Raw genomic sequence first — 18453 nt, 5'->3', positions numbered from 1 at the left:
CAAAATCCTGATTTCCCTCCATCCATTCCCTGATAGTTGTGCTTAGAGACCAAGCTGGAGGCATTGTTGCTTGAACTGAACTGAGTCAGGGGCCTCTTCATTTAGTGGACGTACCTCTTGTCCTGCACCATCCATGTTATTAATTAAATGCACAACCTTAACTGAGTTTAGCACCTAGTCCAGGTTGAACTGGTGCAAGCTGGCTCCCTATGTTTTGTTTTTTTAAACTTCCCAACCTTTACGTTGGACCAAAGGGTAGGACTCTGTGCCTTTTGTGGCAAATCTGTGGAAAATGAGCTAGTGTTTTTGACTGCTGAGGACTCCTGAATTAAGAATAGGGGACAGAGGGATGTGTAGAAACATGTATACTCGAATTCATATTTAGTGCCGCGACAAGCTCCACATGTTTAGTGACTCCGCCTTCCTCTGTGTTCCTTCTCACTCTTCAATTAACTACTACTACTCGCCCTCTCAGCAGAATCCTAATCACCAAAAGCCACTGCCTGCACTCCAACAGGCCCACTCACACCTGGTTAGGTAGCATTAACCACACACCAAAATTAGTCAAGCTAGCAGATGCTGTTGATGCACCACCTGCTCGCCAGTGAATCACATTGGAACCTATAGCAGGACACCTGACCTTGTTTTTCTTTGTCTTTTCATTGTGTGCATATCATTATTATGTGAAGGGGGATTTCTTTACTGCACTATAACTACAAGAACATTAGTTCCTGCAAAAACAGCCTGCACTTTTACTTTTACCAGTTTCCATATAGGAAACTAAAAAAGACCTTTTTGTAGAGAGCTACAAGTTCATGACATGATGCTTTAAACTCTGAGTATTCAAAGGGACACATCAAAGTGTTTCCCTAGAGCGTATTAATCAACCTTTATTAAAGTATAAAGAGTCTGTTGAGCATAAGAAGCTCTTTTTCTTGGGCAAAATGGCCAAGACAGTTTCTGACATGTTTACACAGGCCACACAGTTACACAATAACTGTGTAACTGTTTCATTCATTCAAACAATTCAACATCCAGAGTCTTTCAAAGACTGTAGATGAGTTACTATTCATTCGAGGTAAAGTGATTTAAGTGATCTCCTGTCATGGTGTCACCTTGACATAGCGTGTTCTCACTCCACAAGGTGGTGCCAAACCTAACCACTGTTCTTCAACAGCATCTGTCCCCTGGGGTTGTGTAGTTTATAAAGATTCCCTACAAAAAGAGCTGATTTTAATGATCAGAGCTACAACACACACTATAAGATAAGGTAAAAAAATAAATAAATTGGATCACTGAAGCTGCAAAGATCCTGGAAAAGAGACAGGACAATGAACATACTCTAACCAAAAAGCAGCCAGGCGTCAAACCACATATCATGTGTGTCTAAAAATAAAAATCAGTTTGTCGGTTATGAGACAAAACGCTGAAAAACAGCCTCTGTGTTTCTTTACTGACATTTAGACCATGTGATAAGAGTTACAGCATTTTAATAAAAACCAAGGAAATGCCATAGATGATTTAACTGAAATCTCCAGCTACTTACGCTATGACTTTTTAAAAAACTGTTCAACTATGACTTGTTTTATACCGTCGGTTCGTAAAGTTTGGTCTGAGCTGGGGAAGAATGCTTTTTTTCTCGCTGCCCCCTCTTCACGGAACAGAATTTAAAACTGAAGGAGCTGGTCTCTTTAGACATGTTTAAAAGGGCTATAAATGACAGGGAGGCTGAAACATCAGGATGTGGCTGTAAACAGCTCACTGTTTGTCTCTGTGACAGTCTGACTTATTTTAATCTTGGTTATTTTAGTTTTTGTATATTGTGCATTCGTTGTTTTATTTGTACATTTTTATTTTATCTGTTCGGCTGGATGTTCAGTGTAACTGACATAAATTGACCTGTTGCCTGTCTTGACCAGGACACTCCTGCAAAGAGATTTCAATCTCAATGAGACTCTCTTTGTTAAATTTAAAAAAAATGCAAAAAGGTTAAGAGTATAACTCAGTATAACTGCACATTTAGCAGTTATACTGAAAGTGTAAAGTTACAGTATCACAAATAATGACAGTGGCATCTTTTAAGGTTCAAGCTTGTACCAAACTACCATCAGGACAGAGTAGAGAATAGAGAATAGAGCTAATACAAACCTTTAAATAGAGTACAACTTTGACTGATTGGATGATTTCTAAACATATAGATTTTGTTCATATTTTGGACACGATGAGTAGCTAGGCCTTATATTACAGTCCTTACATCACAGATAATAGTGCACACTGTGATTGTGTGATCACCAATGCTACTGTATATGTGGAGAAGGGTAAAAAAAAACATGTGGGAAAATACCATGCAGGCTATTGTCATGGCAACGCCTGCACTTCACCCTCCTCTTCTTCTGCTGTCTGTGGGTGGGCTGCACAGTAAGGATTAACCTGGATTATAACGATTTAAAGTCATGGCTTATTTTACAGTTCAGCTGCCCCAAATTATTTAAACTTATTTCTAATATAATTGGACTGATTTTAATTAAAAAGGCTTTACAAGATCCGAACTGCAGAAAGGTTGCATTTAATGGCCATAAGAGAACTAAAGAGAAGTCTTTCAACTATGCAGCAGATACAGCAGAGTTCAGAGTTTTGACTTTGATGAATCAGGGTAAAAAGCACCTTAAAACACATCGAAAAAAAAGAAAAAAAAAAAGAAATAAAAACCTGGGAAGGGGGTGGTGGGGCACTGCCCCTGACGTTACCTGACATTGTCGTGCTTCTGGATGTAGATCTTGTGAAACATCATGTCCTCCTGCTTGGCGTTTATATCAGCTTTCATCTCCATGGCAACATGGCGGGGAAGCACTGAGAGCAGGAGACGTTCCTGCAGCAAAAAAAAAAAAAAAAAAGGGGGGGGGGGGTTAAGTGAGCAAGGATATGTGAATTAGGAGATGAAGGTCATCTGAGGGAAGGAAGAGGGACAAACAAGCCTGGTCACAATAATAAGTGCTCCCAAAATTGGTAGTGAAAAAAGGTCCACATATTATGTGATTATGTTTCCAGCGACTACTGCAAGTGTCAGAATCAGCTTCACAGTATTGCAGCTGTAGGAAAAAACCATCCTGGGGAGGAAAACCTGTCAGTATATATTTAGATTAGTTGTATGTCTGGACAAAACTTAAGTACGGAGCTAATGAGTTATGGCATTTGTTTGAGAATTTGTGGTGTTTAGAATTAGTCAAAGTCAAATCGCTTCTTTTGTAACAGCTGGACAATGTGGGTGGTCAGGATGCTTAGTGGCTCGAATCACAAAGACAAAAGACGAACAGCTGTTTTCGTAAATATCTGGTTCTTTGATTCAAACTGGGGGCTGCTATCCTGCGTACATGTCATCATTTGACATCAGCAAACCTCTAATTCTGTCAGGTGGGCTGCGAGCAGCTAGTAAACGGTAAAAGTGTGGTGCAGTTTTTGTTAAAATTCGCCAGAGTAACGCACTCTGAATTTTGCACAGCTTGAATTCGTTCCAGTGATGGCTGAGGCTCGTGGGTATTGCAGTATTTAAAGCCAGTTGCCATGCACAATTCACTGTAAAGCAAGATTTCTCTGAAATTCAGATCATTTTAAATGGCATTTTTTAAACCTGTATCAGTCAATTTCGATGATCCACTGAGTGTTGCAGGAATAACTAGTGAGAGGAGACTGAAAATGGTAAGATGTCAGACAGTCTGAACCTCACAAACAATCAGGTAAAGCCTATTTTTGTCCAGTATGGGATGCATTACGAAGAGAATAACCAAAGTGACTCAGCAACGTCTCAGCTGTGGCAATTCAACGAGAAGTGGATTTTAATCATGTTTATTACAAGACAATAGAGCAGGTGTTCACTCAGTTGTTGCGTGTTATGACAAGAGAAGGAAACCGTTTGAGAGACACTTGACTTTTTTCAATTTGAAAAGAATTCAAATAGATTCAGGGCAGTCAGAGAATCTTTCCTACAGATGCTAAATCTTGTTACGTATGACTTCCTGAAGTTGCACTTCAAAGAACCACCTGGATGGATCTCATGTAAAACATACAGTATGTACGTCCATATAAACACAGGAATGTAAATATGTATCTTTTTTGCACTACACCTGAAAATATGTCTCGTTTCTGTCATATGCAGCGTTTGAAGTGAAGAGGCCTCTGTGTTCTTAAACCCCTCTGCCCATTTATGGTCTAGGACACGAGAATCAGTTCATTCCTCAATCATCTTTAACTCATCCTGTTAAGAGCCGCTTAAAAAGGGGGACTTGTAGCCCATCTCATCTGTCCCTGGGTGAGAGGCACTGTAGGGCACCGCCTGAGCAGATCACCCGTCTGTTACCGGGCTGCAGTACCGAGACAGAAACACACAACCATTACGGTTTACATCCACATTTATGGGCAATTTGTGGGTGGAGGCACGGTGAGAACATGCTCCACACGTTTGCCATTTCCTGGCCAATAACAAGTTTAAACTAACTGTTTTTAGCATTTAACACCATAGCATTTGAGGTCGTATAAAGTGGCGTTCTGCACCCTGGCCGCACAACCATTCTCAGTGGTTTTATGAAGTGGAAACCAACCTATTTCACTTGTTTTCCTTTTAATATAGCAATGAAAATATGTCACTCAGCTCACTGTTTGTCTCAAGTATTGAATCTGGAATTGGGCTAAACAAACATTTTACAGCCGCTGACCTCTACAAAAGAGGAGTGTGTACTCTTTTCAGAGCCATCTTTTAAGGCGACAGGAAGTGAGCATTTAATATTGATAACATGTTTTTAATGCAGCATCCCCTCAGAAGAGACATTCATTTGATCTAGGTACAAAGGTAAAAAGAGGTTGTTGGTTGCTCTCTTCCCTCAGGTAGCACAACCTCTCTCGTGCCACCATAAATCAGTGCTCTCTCTCTCTCTCACCTGCTGCTGGTTCTCCCTCTGGGAATGGAGGCGAGCCTGGATGCATTCCCTGGTCTCCTGGAAGGCCTGCCTCTGGGAGCCCTCAGCAGGGTAATGGGTGCATACTCCCACAATGTTGGTACAGGAGAAGATCAGCACGTTGGACACTATCTGTGGAAGGGGGTGAGAGAAGAAGAGTTACAGCACAAAGGAGGGGCTTCACATTTTTTTTAAACCATATTAATTTCATGCATCCACTGAGGGTTTTTACCTGCATGAGAATAAATCAAGCGACTACTTAATTGTCTGTATCCAACACGGACAGAAATTCTCCCTTTCCTTTTATGACTGTAAGAGCACAACTCACTTCTACCAAGTTTATTAAATCTTTGGCTTGTGCAATGTGTGACATCTGGCACCAGATGTGTTCCACACTGTGTGCAGAAAAGAATACACGCATCATCTTCCACACGGATATAAATACTCATGGATTATTCACTTTGTGTGTGCAGCATCAAAGGCAGCATGACAAAGGGTATTCTGGCACTTTTTCTGTAGTATTAAAGCAACAGTCTCCAGCCTTTAGAGTAAATGTGTGTACAAAATGGGCAGAGTGACATATGATCATATGTATCCATCCATCAGTACCCAGAGGGGAAAAAAACACATATAAAGAACATATAATGCAGTAGTCTGAGGCGTTAAAGCAGGACAACCAGGGACATTCTAGCTGCAGGCTGCAGCACTAACAACTCCACCACCGTGCTGCCACACTTAAAAGGCATCTATATACTTGACCTATTGTACCTCTGTGTCTCAGTTAAGTGCTCTGATAATGTGCACTTATAGTATAACTCTGAGTTAAGGCTTTGTTCTAGAAGACATTACTGAATACAGGTATAAACAAACAGTGGCTGATGTCTGATTTCTATGCACCGTTTATAAATCAGCTGCATGACTGTAAAGTTGGATTCAGCTTTGAATCTACACTTGGACCCACATGGAGGTTTAGTGTAACAAAACATTACAGCTTCAATTTAAGGAAGCACACAGACCCGAGTGAGACTTGAGGTTATAGACTCAAAACCCTAAACAAACGTCTAAAAAGACTGTCTAGTTAAGTCTTCTAAAATAGTCAGCAATAGCAGTATATAATAGGAAGAAACTGTTCTGCATCACAACTCAAACTGGATATCGACTATGTGATTAAGGTTTTTGCCAATTTGCGCCATTATTTTGCAAGCAAAACTGTCAAACTTTAATGAATGATATTTTCACATTGTCACATCTTTCCTGACACATAAAAAATTAAAATACACGTTGGTTGAAGCCCAAAACCAATCCAGTATACTGTGTGCCTGGAAAACCTTAGGAGTTTGCTACAGACACCACTGGAAATAATAAAACAAGTTATAAAAAATCCATGGTGACAAAATGACAGGGTCAGAATGTACATTATATTAAAGGCATTAAATATGCAGTATGACCGTATGAATTGTTGATAAAAGGTAGAGATGTACGTTTTCCAGCCCTGCAGCTGTTTTCTGTCCCACTAAAGCGCCGTTTGTTTCCATCAGCTCCACTGTCTCGGGAGCAGGAACAGGGTGTCCTGACCCGCTCTCCTTGAATTTGACACAACATCCATGTGGATACACAGAAGACCAAGAGCCAATTCACACGCTGCCAGCTTGAACGTTTGGGTGCGTTTGTGTGGGACAAGGCAGGATGACTTGAGAACGTGTTTAACAGTGAAATTCCCTTATGTAGAACTAACTGACCATGTACTTGCCCTCTGCTGACGTATTTGTACTTGTCTGAGATTCTGGAGATTTCTGCATATTTGTTAAATGACAGAATACTCCCGATAATGTGTTGCAAATTAAAGGCTGACCCTAAATAGACTCTGTAGCGGAGTAAATCGTAGGAAGCCAGGCCACATAGGAAACCTTTCCATTCCCTTATATCACGCAATAACGGTATAGGTACCTTAATTAAAAATAATAATGCTGTACTTTCGTCGTGAATGTGAAGAGTGTAAGCTGAGCGTTTTGTATTTGTTGTCAAAGCCTCACAACGAGGGTTATTTTAGTACATTGTCTCACCAATCAGAATTTCAAAAATTACATATTTTTTTGTTTTTCCAGGCTTCAGCACATTAAATTGAAAATAAAAAATGTATAATACATTAAGGGCCAAGCCTGAGCTTTATTTTGATTGGAATAATGTCAATATAGAAAGAACTGGTTGAGGGATTTACCTCTTTTAGCGCACAAAGGGAATCTGGTTCAAAAGTTACTGGACAGATAACCAAAAATTATCATGTGTCCTATTTTGTGGCAAATCCTTTGCAGTCAGTGATTGTCTTAGGCCCACAGATATCACCAGCCATCTTGAATTGTCTGTGACGTTAGTGTTTGGCATCTGAAGTATGAGCATGTGAAAGCCTATAGTACAGTATGTGAGTGTGACAAGATCCTCAGACCTTCTGAAAACCCATTCAGTGCATGTTCAGAAATATGATCTACAATCAGCTTTTTGCAGTAACCCAGTTTTTTTTAAACGTATAAAAGGGGAAGCTTAGGTATGGAAAATGAGGATCAGATAAACCTGATTTCTTCTGCTAGTTTTATCCTGGAAAGAACAGACTATTGCGGGCTGAGATGCACACTCAAAGCTGAAACTTATAACATCCAAATTCTGACTGAAACTCACATAATTGCTAAAGGAATCTTAAAGTAGGCTTCCACAATGATTTGGTAAAATGAAGACACATTTTCTCTCTTTACCTCTCACACACACACAAACACACACTAGAGAAACTGGAAAGTTACATATTGTATCACAGGTTACACAAGTGAGAAACACTTTGAAGATAAAGCCAGGATTAAGCAGTAATGTGATACTGACCGGCTATATTCTGACTTGCTACAGTACTTGTAAACATAATGTACTGTGGGCCACTGGACAAAAAAGCCAACTGCACCCACGAGACAGGGCCGGATGTCTATGAGAAACTGTTTGATGATGCATACTTGCATGTGAAGGCCCATTATAATGTGAGTTTTTAATTGGCGGCAAACTAGTACTTTCTGGATTCATAGAGCTTGTCCAAGTTTCCACCTATCAAACAGCTTGTAACTTGTCTTTTGTGTCTATGAAACCTGCACAAAAATACAATGGGCCCCTTACAAACAGTGCCTACGAACAAGTCTCTGCAAAAACAACAGTGTTCAAAATGTTCACACACAAATCCATGTTTTGTTGGTATTTTCTTACTTGGATTTGTTTGTACTCTGAGACAGATCTGTTTTAGTTTATTTTGGAAGTATACAGTGTTGGCGGAGGCATCTATTTTAATGATTTGCGATCCCCTCTCCTGAGTACTGGGGGCCACAGTGAGCAACTTGCTTCTTATCAGACCAGAGTGAAAAAGAACAGAAGAAAAAAAAAGTCAAACGTGAGATCTGTGCTTCATTGGAACTGCTTTCACAAATAGTGGACTGCTTTTATAGAAGAAAAGGCTTCACGCTAGGGATCAGGTTCCTTTGTTTTTGTCACTTATCGACAAATCGAGGAAGCTGGATCTAAGACATTGTGCAGTAAAGAGACAGTCCTGCGCTGGGGCAACAACCTCATCAGGTATTATCCCTTATGCACAAGCTATGATCAGTTTGACACATATTGACTGTGACTGATTTGGAATTTACCAACATACACACGTTGGTAAGATCAAAATTGGCGGGTGCAAGTGTCATGAATCTGACGGTGATTTTGCGTGTGTGCTTATTTTGTGCACCAAGTGAGAGCATTTCTCTGCATATGTTAATGAATGAAGGCCATTGTTTCTATTCAGTGCCAGCCATGGAGTGGGTCCTGGGACCGGCAGCCAGCTGCAAGCCAAAGCCAGCAACCCATTCTTTTCATAGAGCCATTTAATGGGCTGAATCACCCAGCTGAATCACATTCACACCAGGGGCCTCTCTGTTGCCGGAACAAACTGAACAAACACAGCACGTCTTTATCAAGTCAAAAACCTCTCAGCAGGTCTCCATGCGAAAACCAAGCGCACTCAGAGGGAGGAGCGACTGGCTGAAGACTCAACTAAGGAAAATAACTAAATGAGACAGAGAGAGAGAGAAGGTGGTGAATTTAGAAAAGGCTGTTGCTATTTCTGCCTCGTACCTAACAAAAGCACTGCTTCGATGAATTGGTCTGACCCACAAATGACAGGCACTACACTGCTTTAGGTTTACTCTCATACTATTCTTTTCGGACAGTTTAAAAGAAAGCAGAGATTTCTCTTCTCAGCACAAACAAAGTTTTAAAAGCAAAGTGATGACGTTTAAGAGGCCACAGGTCCAGATCATGCTACCTACCTCTAAATGAAGCACTTCATTCCCCTTATTCTTACATTTATTTAAGTCACACCTAAGTATCAAGTGTCATTATTAGAATATTTCCTCGTGTTAAAAACTTTACAGTTCGACAGAACTGCAGCTGCACGAGCAGCGTGTCGCCCGCACGCTGCCAGTTTTTCAACAGGTCAATACAAATATTCCCCAGGAGCAGACTTATTCTATTAATACTGCCAGTGCTCACCCAGACCTTATTTGGAAACCTATGGGCTTTTCCACACCACAGAGGGAAGCTGCGAGCAGAAAGAGGAGCTCCGAGATCAACACACAGGGTAAGAACAGAGGAAAAAATACAGAATAAAATGCAAATACCTTAATTCAAAATGAACATACATAACATGGTTTCCAGTGGTTTCCCTTGGTAACTCATGCACGTTGCCTTGCACATCCCATTCACACCGACTCATTGTGAAACTATTTGAAACTTTCTGAACTAAACAATGGTCAGGAGCACCAGAGTCATTTTAAAAGCTAAACTCAGCTAGAAAGCGCCCAAATGGTCAAGTACCTGTGACAGCCGAGATGCCCAAAGCAAACAATATGATACACAAACATACTGAGAAGAGAAAATATGATACGACGCTCCAGGCAGTGAAAGCTGTTTGTCATGTGACAGGTATTTTACCCTCTGCTCTTCTGTATGTCCTTGCTTCTGATATTACCAGCAACAGTAGATAATAATTTCTAATCAGTCAGAGAATTGTAATCATTTCTGGTTTGTTGGTTCAACTAATTTAGTTTATCAAACATTTCATAGGTTTCATTGTGCCACAAATCTAAACTGAAGGGCAAAAACATTAACGCCCCTTGTAAGAGTTAATGTTATTTGTTATTAATGGCTATAACTTTTGTCATAACTTTCACCTTTGTTGAATAAATCTGCAGGAGACTTGAACTTTTGATCAGGTCCCACAATTCACACTGCACGCCAGGACAAAAACTAGCACGGCACAGATCAGGGCAGGGGTCTCAAACCATTTCTAAAGCTTTGAATGTTCCACGAAGCACGGTGGACTGAATAGATAACCAATGGAAAAGGCCTGAAACCATCAGGCATCATCCTAGTTGGTCATTTAGCCAAAGTGAGAAACGCTTTGATTAGGTTTGATCAGGTAACGCTTTGTCATTCTTTGGTCCAGCCAATACTCAGACTGTGTCACTGAAGAGACCTGAACATTGCAGTATTCACAGACCTGTGAAGGTGTGTAGAGACTTACTGAAGAAGACCTCTACAAAATACAAAACAGACTGCAGACTTTGCAATTTCCAATGTAGACACAAAAGGATTTGAAAACTTTGAAGCCAGTGTGTAGTCATTAGTCATCTCTAATGTAACTGTACTGTATAATCGGTTTTTAAACGGAAACTGTTTGTGCAGTACACTGAAGTACACCGATTCTAAATGATTGCAGAGTAGGTGAAAAAGTCAAACCACTCACCTCATTAAGTCCTATGAAGACAACATGGCTCCATTAACTTCCGTTTGCAAATGAATGTACTATGATAGAAACTATGAAAGGTGCCAGTCAAGCTGTTCTGCGTGCTCATGTCTGTGCGCTTGCGTGTATAACACTTTTAGTAGATGATTAATAATTGGCAGCAGAAGCCATAAAAACAACAGAACAAGAAATCCTAGGTGTCAATATTTACGCAGCCGTCCAAGTTTTTACCCTCCTACGTTGCTCCCACACCTCTCTTTCAGTGTTACTTCCATCCAACATAAGGCGTCGAGTTTCTCCTGATTTTCTGAGCTCTCGCCACGCTTTCAACAGACTTTTCCTTTAGACACGTGCGTCTTTCAGAGATGCCCAACATGTCGTCTGTCGAGGACTGGCGGCCAACATCCGGCCCACACAAGTGTAACAGCAACAACCACCACACAAGACCGTACCGGTTTTGGTAAAGTGCGGTTTGGGGTTTCTGAGCACATTTTTTAATAAATAAGTACATATTAAAAAGGTTTCCATGAGATGCCTTGTCAGTCAATGAGCAGGTATTTTTTTAGCTATTGCTTGCTCCACAAGCATGCGTGGAGTGACACAAACACACTCCACAAAAACTCCACAAGATTGTACGTACAGTGCTGACCACGGGCATTTGGACAAGTTTTTTATCTGACTCAGAAAAATCAGAATGGATTTGAAATAAAACATTAATAAAACCAGGTGCCAAGTGCCAGGTGCCGCTCAAATAGCTTCTTTCACGTCACACTAGAACTGGTCACAACTTCTGCAATCGCAAGATCGCAAATTCCTGTCGGAGGAAAATCATAGTCAGCAGAAGAAATGATCAGACTCTGCTTTGCCCCGTTGTAGGTACTGATCAGGTCAGTCTGATTTTTTTATTTTTTTTATTTGTTATGCCAGCCTCCGACTGCAGGACACCGTACGAGAGGGTGAATGCCTCTCACGTGAGAGCCTGCAATTATTATATATTGCTGGATTTTACCTCAAAAGCTGTCTGGTTTTTAATGCCTTTCAATAACTTTCAATAACAAATCTGATAGCACTAAACCAAAAAGAGGTTTCGTTGCAAGAGATCTGTGTTTGTAAAATCCCTATGACAATCCAATAAGACTGCTTTTATTAGACTCCTGTGTTTGAGAAGGCAAAGTGCACTCTGGTAATTATACTTAATCGATAAAAACTGAAAGCCGTTTCTAACAATGTCCATTACTATATTTTACCATTAACCCTGTGAATGCAGCATAAGTACACTTTAGAGTCTTAACTCATTCATCCATTAGCCATCAAATAATAACTGAACTGTAAAAAAATAAATAAATGAACATAGGCACCTGCAAAAGTGCAAAACAATGTTTTTTCTATAAAGTAATTCACACATGGTATTGGCCAGGTGGTGAGCGGCGCCTGGTTTCCTCCACACATGGCACTTGGCATCCAGGCCAAAGAGTTTAAGCTTTGTTTCACCAGACCAGAGAATTGTGTCCTACATTTACAGATGATGGAGGCCACTGTTCCCATTGGGACTTTCATTGTTGCAGAAAAGTTTCGGTACCCTTCCCCAGATCTGTGCCTCAACACAATCTTGTCTTCGAGGTCTAAAGACAATTCCTTGGACTTCATGGCTTGGTTTGTGCTCTGACATGCACGGTTAACTGTGGGACCTTATATAGACAGGTGTATGCTTTACCAAATCATGTCCAAAGAAGTGAATTTCCCACAGGTGGACTCCAGTCAAGTTGTAGAAACATCTCAAAGATGATTAGTGGAAACGAGATGCATACTACTTACATACATGTGATCTCAAGTTTGTTTGTTTTTTTTAATACATTTGCAAAGATTTCAAACAAACATCTTTCACGTTGTCGTTATGGGATATAGTTTGTAGGATTTTGAAGAAAATAATAAAATGGAATCTATTTTGGAATAAGACTGTAACATAACTAAATGTGGAAACAGTTAAGTGCTGGGAAAACTTTCTGGATGCTCTGTATATCTTAACACTCACAAACACTGTGCTTGTCAATATATTAAACATGTTTATCTCTTTAGGTTTCTAATGACAACATGCATGAATCCTGTTGTAATGGCATTGTTCAATGGTCAGGAAAAATGGACGGGAAAGAGACAGAGCATTCGTAGGGATAAAATTGTAGGAAGCACTGAGGCCGTTTGGTAAAACACTCCCGGAGACTTGGAATTGCAAACTTAGGTGATCATCTTCAGTAGGTTTATCCGTACTATGGCCGCTTTTCACAATGCATCCAATCATTTATTCAACAGGGACAATACACCAGGCATAGCTGATATAAATTTTCTTCTATAGTTTTTGGGTGCTGGCCACAAGCGATGCAGACAAGCTATACTATTTTCCCAGATGAACCATAAATAAAAAAAATTCCAAATAGACCTGTACTATTAATACAGGCAACCAAAAAAAAAAAAAAAAAAAAAAAAAAAAAGTCAATGCACTTGGCTCAAAATTACCCATCTTTAATATAAAAACATTAATGTAGCGGTGAGAACACAATATTGTCTGGTTAAAATTTGGATTGACATGAACTTTAAAGTCCTTGTTTGAATTATAGCAGGCCACACACTCTGGCATAGCAGGTTCCTTTTAAATTCCCCCTCCATCACAGCTTTGTAAATGTGTCGTGACTTCCAATGTTGCAGCTCCATAGCAGCTAAAAAAAAGCATGGAGCACTAAAACATATGGTCCACAAATAAAATGTTGGGTGGATCCTATAGAACAGAGTTTGGATTTGACTGGCAACATTTCTGAAGTCCTAGTTCAACACAGGGACACCGAAAGCTTTCAAGCAGCCCCGATGCCTCACAGGAGATGCTGAACTCCTGGGAACTAAAAGGTCAGTCTGTGAGTCATGCCTTTGAAGAAGAAAGACAAGAACACCGACGAACAGAAGAAAAAGCACGTTTAATTTTTCATCTCCTGCTTCAAAAGAGAAGACAAAGAGAGGGGACGCCGACTAACTGGAGATTCTTCCTAATATAGACGCCACATTTCAACACTCGCCATATACAGGAGACATTCTTTGATGTCAACACTTAGCACTCAAATCTATTTCCCCCAATGCTTTACTGGTTTTGCTGGGATTAGGTGCTGGAACTCAATTTTTTTGGCATTTTACAAAATTTCAAACTAATCCAATGAAGAGAATTACACACACAGAATAAGCAAAGGGCAAAAAAAATGTCAATAAGCCAAAAGCAACAAAGTGCCACACTGGACCTGATGTGTGCCATTCACTGATCAATAACAGCAGACCAGTCAGTTCTCAGATTCCATGTGTCCCACCACTTCATAGATCGAGTGTCAAGTATTTTACCGCTCACTGGGTTAAAAAACCTGTTGTCATGCACTGAGACTTGCTTAAACGTAACAGGGTTACGTCCTTGTCTGGTGTAGCTCAACATTCTGGCTCCTGACATATTCAAAAAGTCAGAGACTTCTAGGCTGCAGTAAACTTCTGTCACTGGTGTTTATGATGTACAGTGGCCAGGTTAAGAAAAAATGCTAATGGCCCTCATGTTCAAAAAATAAATTTTCCAAATACCAGGTGGCTTTTATTGCGAAGCAGCTCTGGGAAATGCAGAATTGATTGTAAAAAAAAAAAGAAGTATTAAATCAAAACTAAAAGCTTTTTTAAACTTGGTGTTAGAACTGTTGGACTACTTTGTCTTTTTCACTTAAATATACAGCATTTCTGAATGTATCTGAATACAAGCTAAAAAAGCACAAGTAAATTATGAAACTTTGACAGCGTGCCCAGAATGAAAATAACTACAAACAATCAGAACATTTAAAATTAGAGACAAAGCTGTATCGGTGACATTATGCACATTCAACTGTATTTGTTGACACCGTTTTTAAGAAGAAAAAGGATAATTAATGCTATATACAATAAAAGCCTGAAGAGGCAAACTGTAAGACAGATGCCACGGGTAGCACTAAAGATAACTACAGAAACTAAGCAGATGATTCAAAATATATCGACAATGTGCTGTTAAGTGAACACCGGCAGCTGTAAAGGATTATGTGCCGTCTTTTGCTACGAGTGAACACTCAGCCACGTTTGGTTTTTCTGTGCTCACTCTGAGGCTTCATCAATGTTGTTGTCGTCAGGGATCCTTATTATATCAGTCTGGAACACATTTTCCACTCAGTGCCACAAACAGGCGCAGTCAAGATGAACCAGGAGCAAGGATTTTTAATATAGAGTACTTCATTATGTGCGTGGGGAACAAGAAAGCTACGGCACAGTCAGTCACGGACGGGAAATAATGAATGTATTAAACATGCTGTTATATTTGGGATATATATATGGGAAAGGGCAGAGTACTCATAACACGAGTTTATAGTACTTTGACGATGCCTTGGTGTGTGTCCCTGCCCTGAGTGGTAGTGTGGTAGGTGGTGGATGTAAAACAGGTGTGTCAGGGAAGAGTGGAGGGAAACTGAACCAGGAAGGGGTCAGAGTGTGTGTGTGTGTGTGTGTGTGTGTGTGTGTGTGTGTGTGTGTGTGTGTGTGTGTGTGTGTGCCAGGACGTGGCTCAAGGGAATTGTGTGTTTATGGTAAAATGTTTTACTCTTTGTGAGAGGTTGACTAAACTGTGTTTGAACTCAGTTTAGATAAAGCACATGATAAGAAATGATGTAATCTTCACTGAGCAACCTAATTTCCATGGAATTCCACAAGTGGACATGCACAAGCTGCGCTGCACGCAAGCACATCAGTGGACAAATACAGAGTGTCTGCTTTTCATCGGCAAGCCGTTCAATGACCAGAATTTATGATTGGCGGCCCAGGCGACTGTCCTTGTCTTTAGCCACACAAGCCATGCTCCTCTGTGGATGCCAACAGTGATCTGTCAGCAAGTCCTAGACTCAGTCCAGACTGCTGTACTGCAGGGAAATATGGCACAGACAATAACGATCACCAGGCTGTGAATCACCCCATTTGGTGATCTCTTTCTCTAGTGCTATGACGAGCGTCATTCTTTTAGTTATAGGTGAAATGTCTCAGCAACTACAGGATAAATTGCAGGTGAATGTGGTACAGATGTCATGACGTTTCCACGTGTTAAGTAAAATATCTCAACAACTACTTAATGCATCAGCACAAAAATCTATGCTATGATGACTCCCAATGACTCAGGTGATCCTCTGACATTGACCTACAGTCTGCACCACGACAAGTTTGACTTTTTGATTTTGAGTGAAATGGCAACCATTGTACTGGTTACCATTGAGCTTGTGCTAATACTTCAATTAGTGTTAACACACTTGCTTTTTACCACTACATAAAAGCAGACAACAGCTGCGTCATTAGCTTCACTGCTCAGATACGTCTTCGTGTGTGTTTGGAGGAAATTAAAATGTTATTCACGATGGGGATAATCATCCCTGATAGTTTCGTCTTTGTGAAATTCCGCCTTTGCACAGCATAAACAGGAGCCTTGCCGACCCTTAAAGATGTTGTAATTATAGCAGGGAAAATGTGGTAAAAAGATGTGGACAGTCCGCAGCTACCAACATCTAGAATCAATTTTTCTTCAGCACTTTCTGCTATGGCTGAGAGGATCTGACACAAGTCATGTGCAACGCATTTAGCTGATGCTCTGAAGATGATAACATTGGTCAGGATCTTTTTCTGTGCGGTGGAGGGACCGCCAGACAACATTCACTGTCAGAGCGCAGCGGGTGGGAGAGACCTTAGACCTGGGTGAGGGGAGTTTACGTAGGAAAGTGCAGTAGAGCTCAGAGTCTTGAATCTGATGCTGACAGCTATTGGAAGCCAGTGAAGAGATCTGAGTTTTCTGTGTACACAAAGCATTTATTTCTTAGGATGTGCACAGCTAACACTCCAAATAAATGAAGTATAACCAACATCTAATTAAGACAAAAATATTTCCCCAGCCTCAGGATAATTGTAGCGGCTTTATTTGTCCTTTTTCATTTCACCATTAAATCTTTAGTTTCTTTAGTACTGTAGCACTTTACTAACCGCTAAAACTCAATTGATGTTTCCAAATGTACAGAAAAATCACTCTTGCAGTATACCCTTCTCTGCCCATCTACTCAAATAAATTGCGCTATCAGAATTTAATTGGATAATGTCTCCTTCCCTTTACTTGAAATGGCACGGCAGATAAGTATATTAGGACTTACGAATGAGAATTCAGACCAGTGAACAAGCTAGAGGTGAGTTTCTCGTGGTAGCCTGGTTCGGACTGATGGAAGAACATGCATTGGTGGGCAACAAATAAATTGTTGTGCAGGAGTAGGGTTAGACACGGTGGTAAACCATTTCTTATTCAAATAAGGATAAGGATTTTAGAAATGTGACTTAAAGCAGCAGCGACCCACTAAACAGCAGTACAAAGAATTGGACATAGCTCCACATTGACAACCGGTGTTTTATATCTAGTTGGATGCCTCCTCTTATTACTCCCATGAATCGAGCTGTATTTGTGTCTCCCTGCAAGTTGACAGTCAGTTACCTCAGTTTGCAATATCTCCTCCATAATAAGAGCCAACTGCAAACTCCTGTCACAGCAGGGTACGCAGGAAACCGTCCAAGTCATAGGTCTATCATTTTTCTCTCATAAAGATGCCACTGATAAGAGAAAAAAGGAGCTTGCAATTGATCAGCAGCAGCACTTCACAATCAGAGCTCACGTATGTAGGTTACTACAACTCCAACCCAGTATAACAGAATGTAAGAGAATCAACAGAGGAGTAGTAACAGGTGGATGAACCAATAAATCCTGTTTAAAGAAAATAAATGGTGGAGGAGGGCAGGAGAGACAAAAGTTTCTGTGTGTGTGTGTGTGCGTGTGCGTGTGCGTGTGCGTGTGTGTGTGTGGGAGAGCTTACTGGGAGGAAGTACCTAACCCCCAACATACCAAGCATACCATGTCTGACCCAACAGGGGAAACATATTAATGCTCAGCCTCAGTATATGTGCAGCTCTGCCCTGTGCTGTACATTTACCTGACACCATTTAGAAAAACAAGATCAAACACAGCCACAGTGCTCACTGTGAGGTTCAGAGAATGTTTATGTCGCCTGTTTGTTTTCAGAAAAAATGTAGATGGGAATAAAATCTGACAGCTAAAATAGTACCACAATAAAAGTGCAAAGACTATATAAATGCATAAGGTTTTGCCATCATGCCGGTGAATTACCGTGACATATTCTCACGGCACATACACGGCAGCTCTGTTACAAAAACCTGGTTTGCTTAGATTTTGTAAATGTATAAGTATACACATTTGTTACTGAACGTTCTGTGTTGCTACTTACAATGTCTGCATTACTAAAAAGCATCATTAATAAAAAAATGCAGTGTTTCCAAACTAACTACGGAGGTTATCGGACATTTTGACTTGTCAAACACAGGTCAGACTAATAGCCTGCTTAATTGGTGCATTGGAATAATTGCTGGAATGGAGCCATCGTTAATGTAGCGTGGCAGTAATTCAGGTGGAGCACTGAACTCCCACTGGCGGCGCAGCTGCTTCATTCACACTAATGCAGATTTACAGCCGCCTGTTGTACACAGACTCACTATTACTCTGCCGCGAACCCTTCAAACAACAGCAAAACTTGCTGCTTCAGCTCTCTCTACTACCACAGT

At 40.5% G+C, this 18453-nt stretch overlaps 1 protein-coding gene across 4 annotated transcripts in view; it reads right to left on the bottom strand.

Moving 5' to 3' along the window:
- Positions 1 to 18453, bottom strand: part of adcy5 (adenylate cyclase 5) — a 69414-nt gene that overhangs the window by 30423 nt on the left and 20538 nt on the right. For all 4 annotated transcript variants that reach the window (XR_010915156.1, XM_067515389.1, XM_067515388.1 and 1 more), the window contains 2 exons: positions 4932 to 5081; positions 2748 to 2869 (listed from right to left, as the gene is read on the bottom strand). Coding sequence is in view for 3 of the 4 variants with exons in the window: in XM_067515389.1 (XP_067371490.1) it covers positions 2748 to 2869; positions 4932 to 5081 (272 nt within the window). In the remaining variant the exon portion in view is untranslated. The remainder of the gene's footprint in view (positions 1 to 2747; positions 2870 to 4931; positions 5082 to 18453) is intronic.

Source organism: Channa argus, chromosome 9, assembly GCF_033026475.1.
Source record: "Channa argus isolate prfri chromosome 9, Channa argus male v1.0, whole genome shotgun sequence".
In the NCBI taxonomy this organism is placed as follows: Eukaryota; Metazoa; Chordata; class Actinopteri; order Anabantiformes; family Channidae; genus Channa; species Channa argus.
Note: the sequence above shows the minus strand (reverse complement) of the source record. Positions and strands in the feature narration are given on the sequence as shown.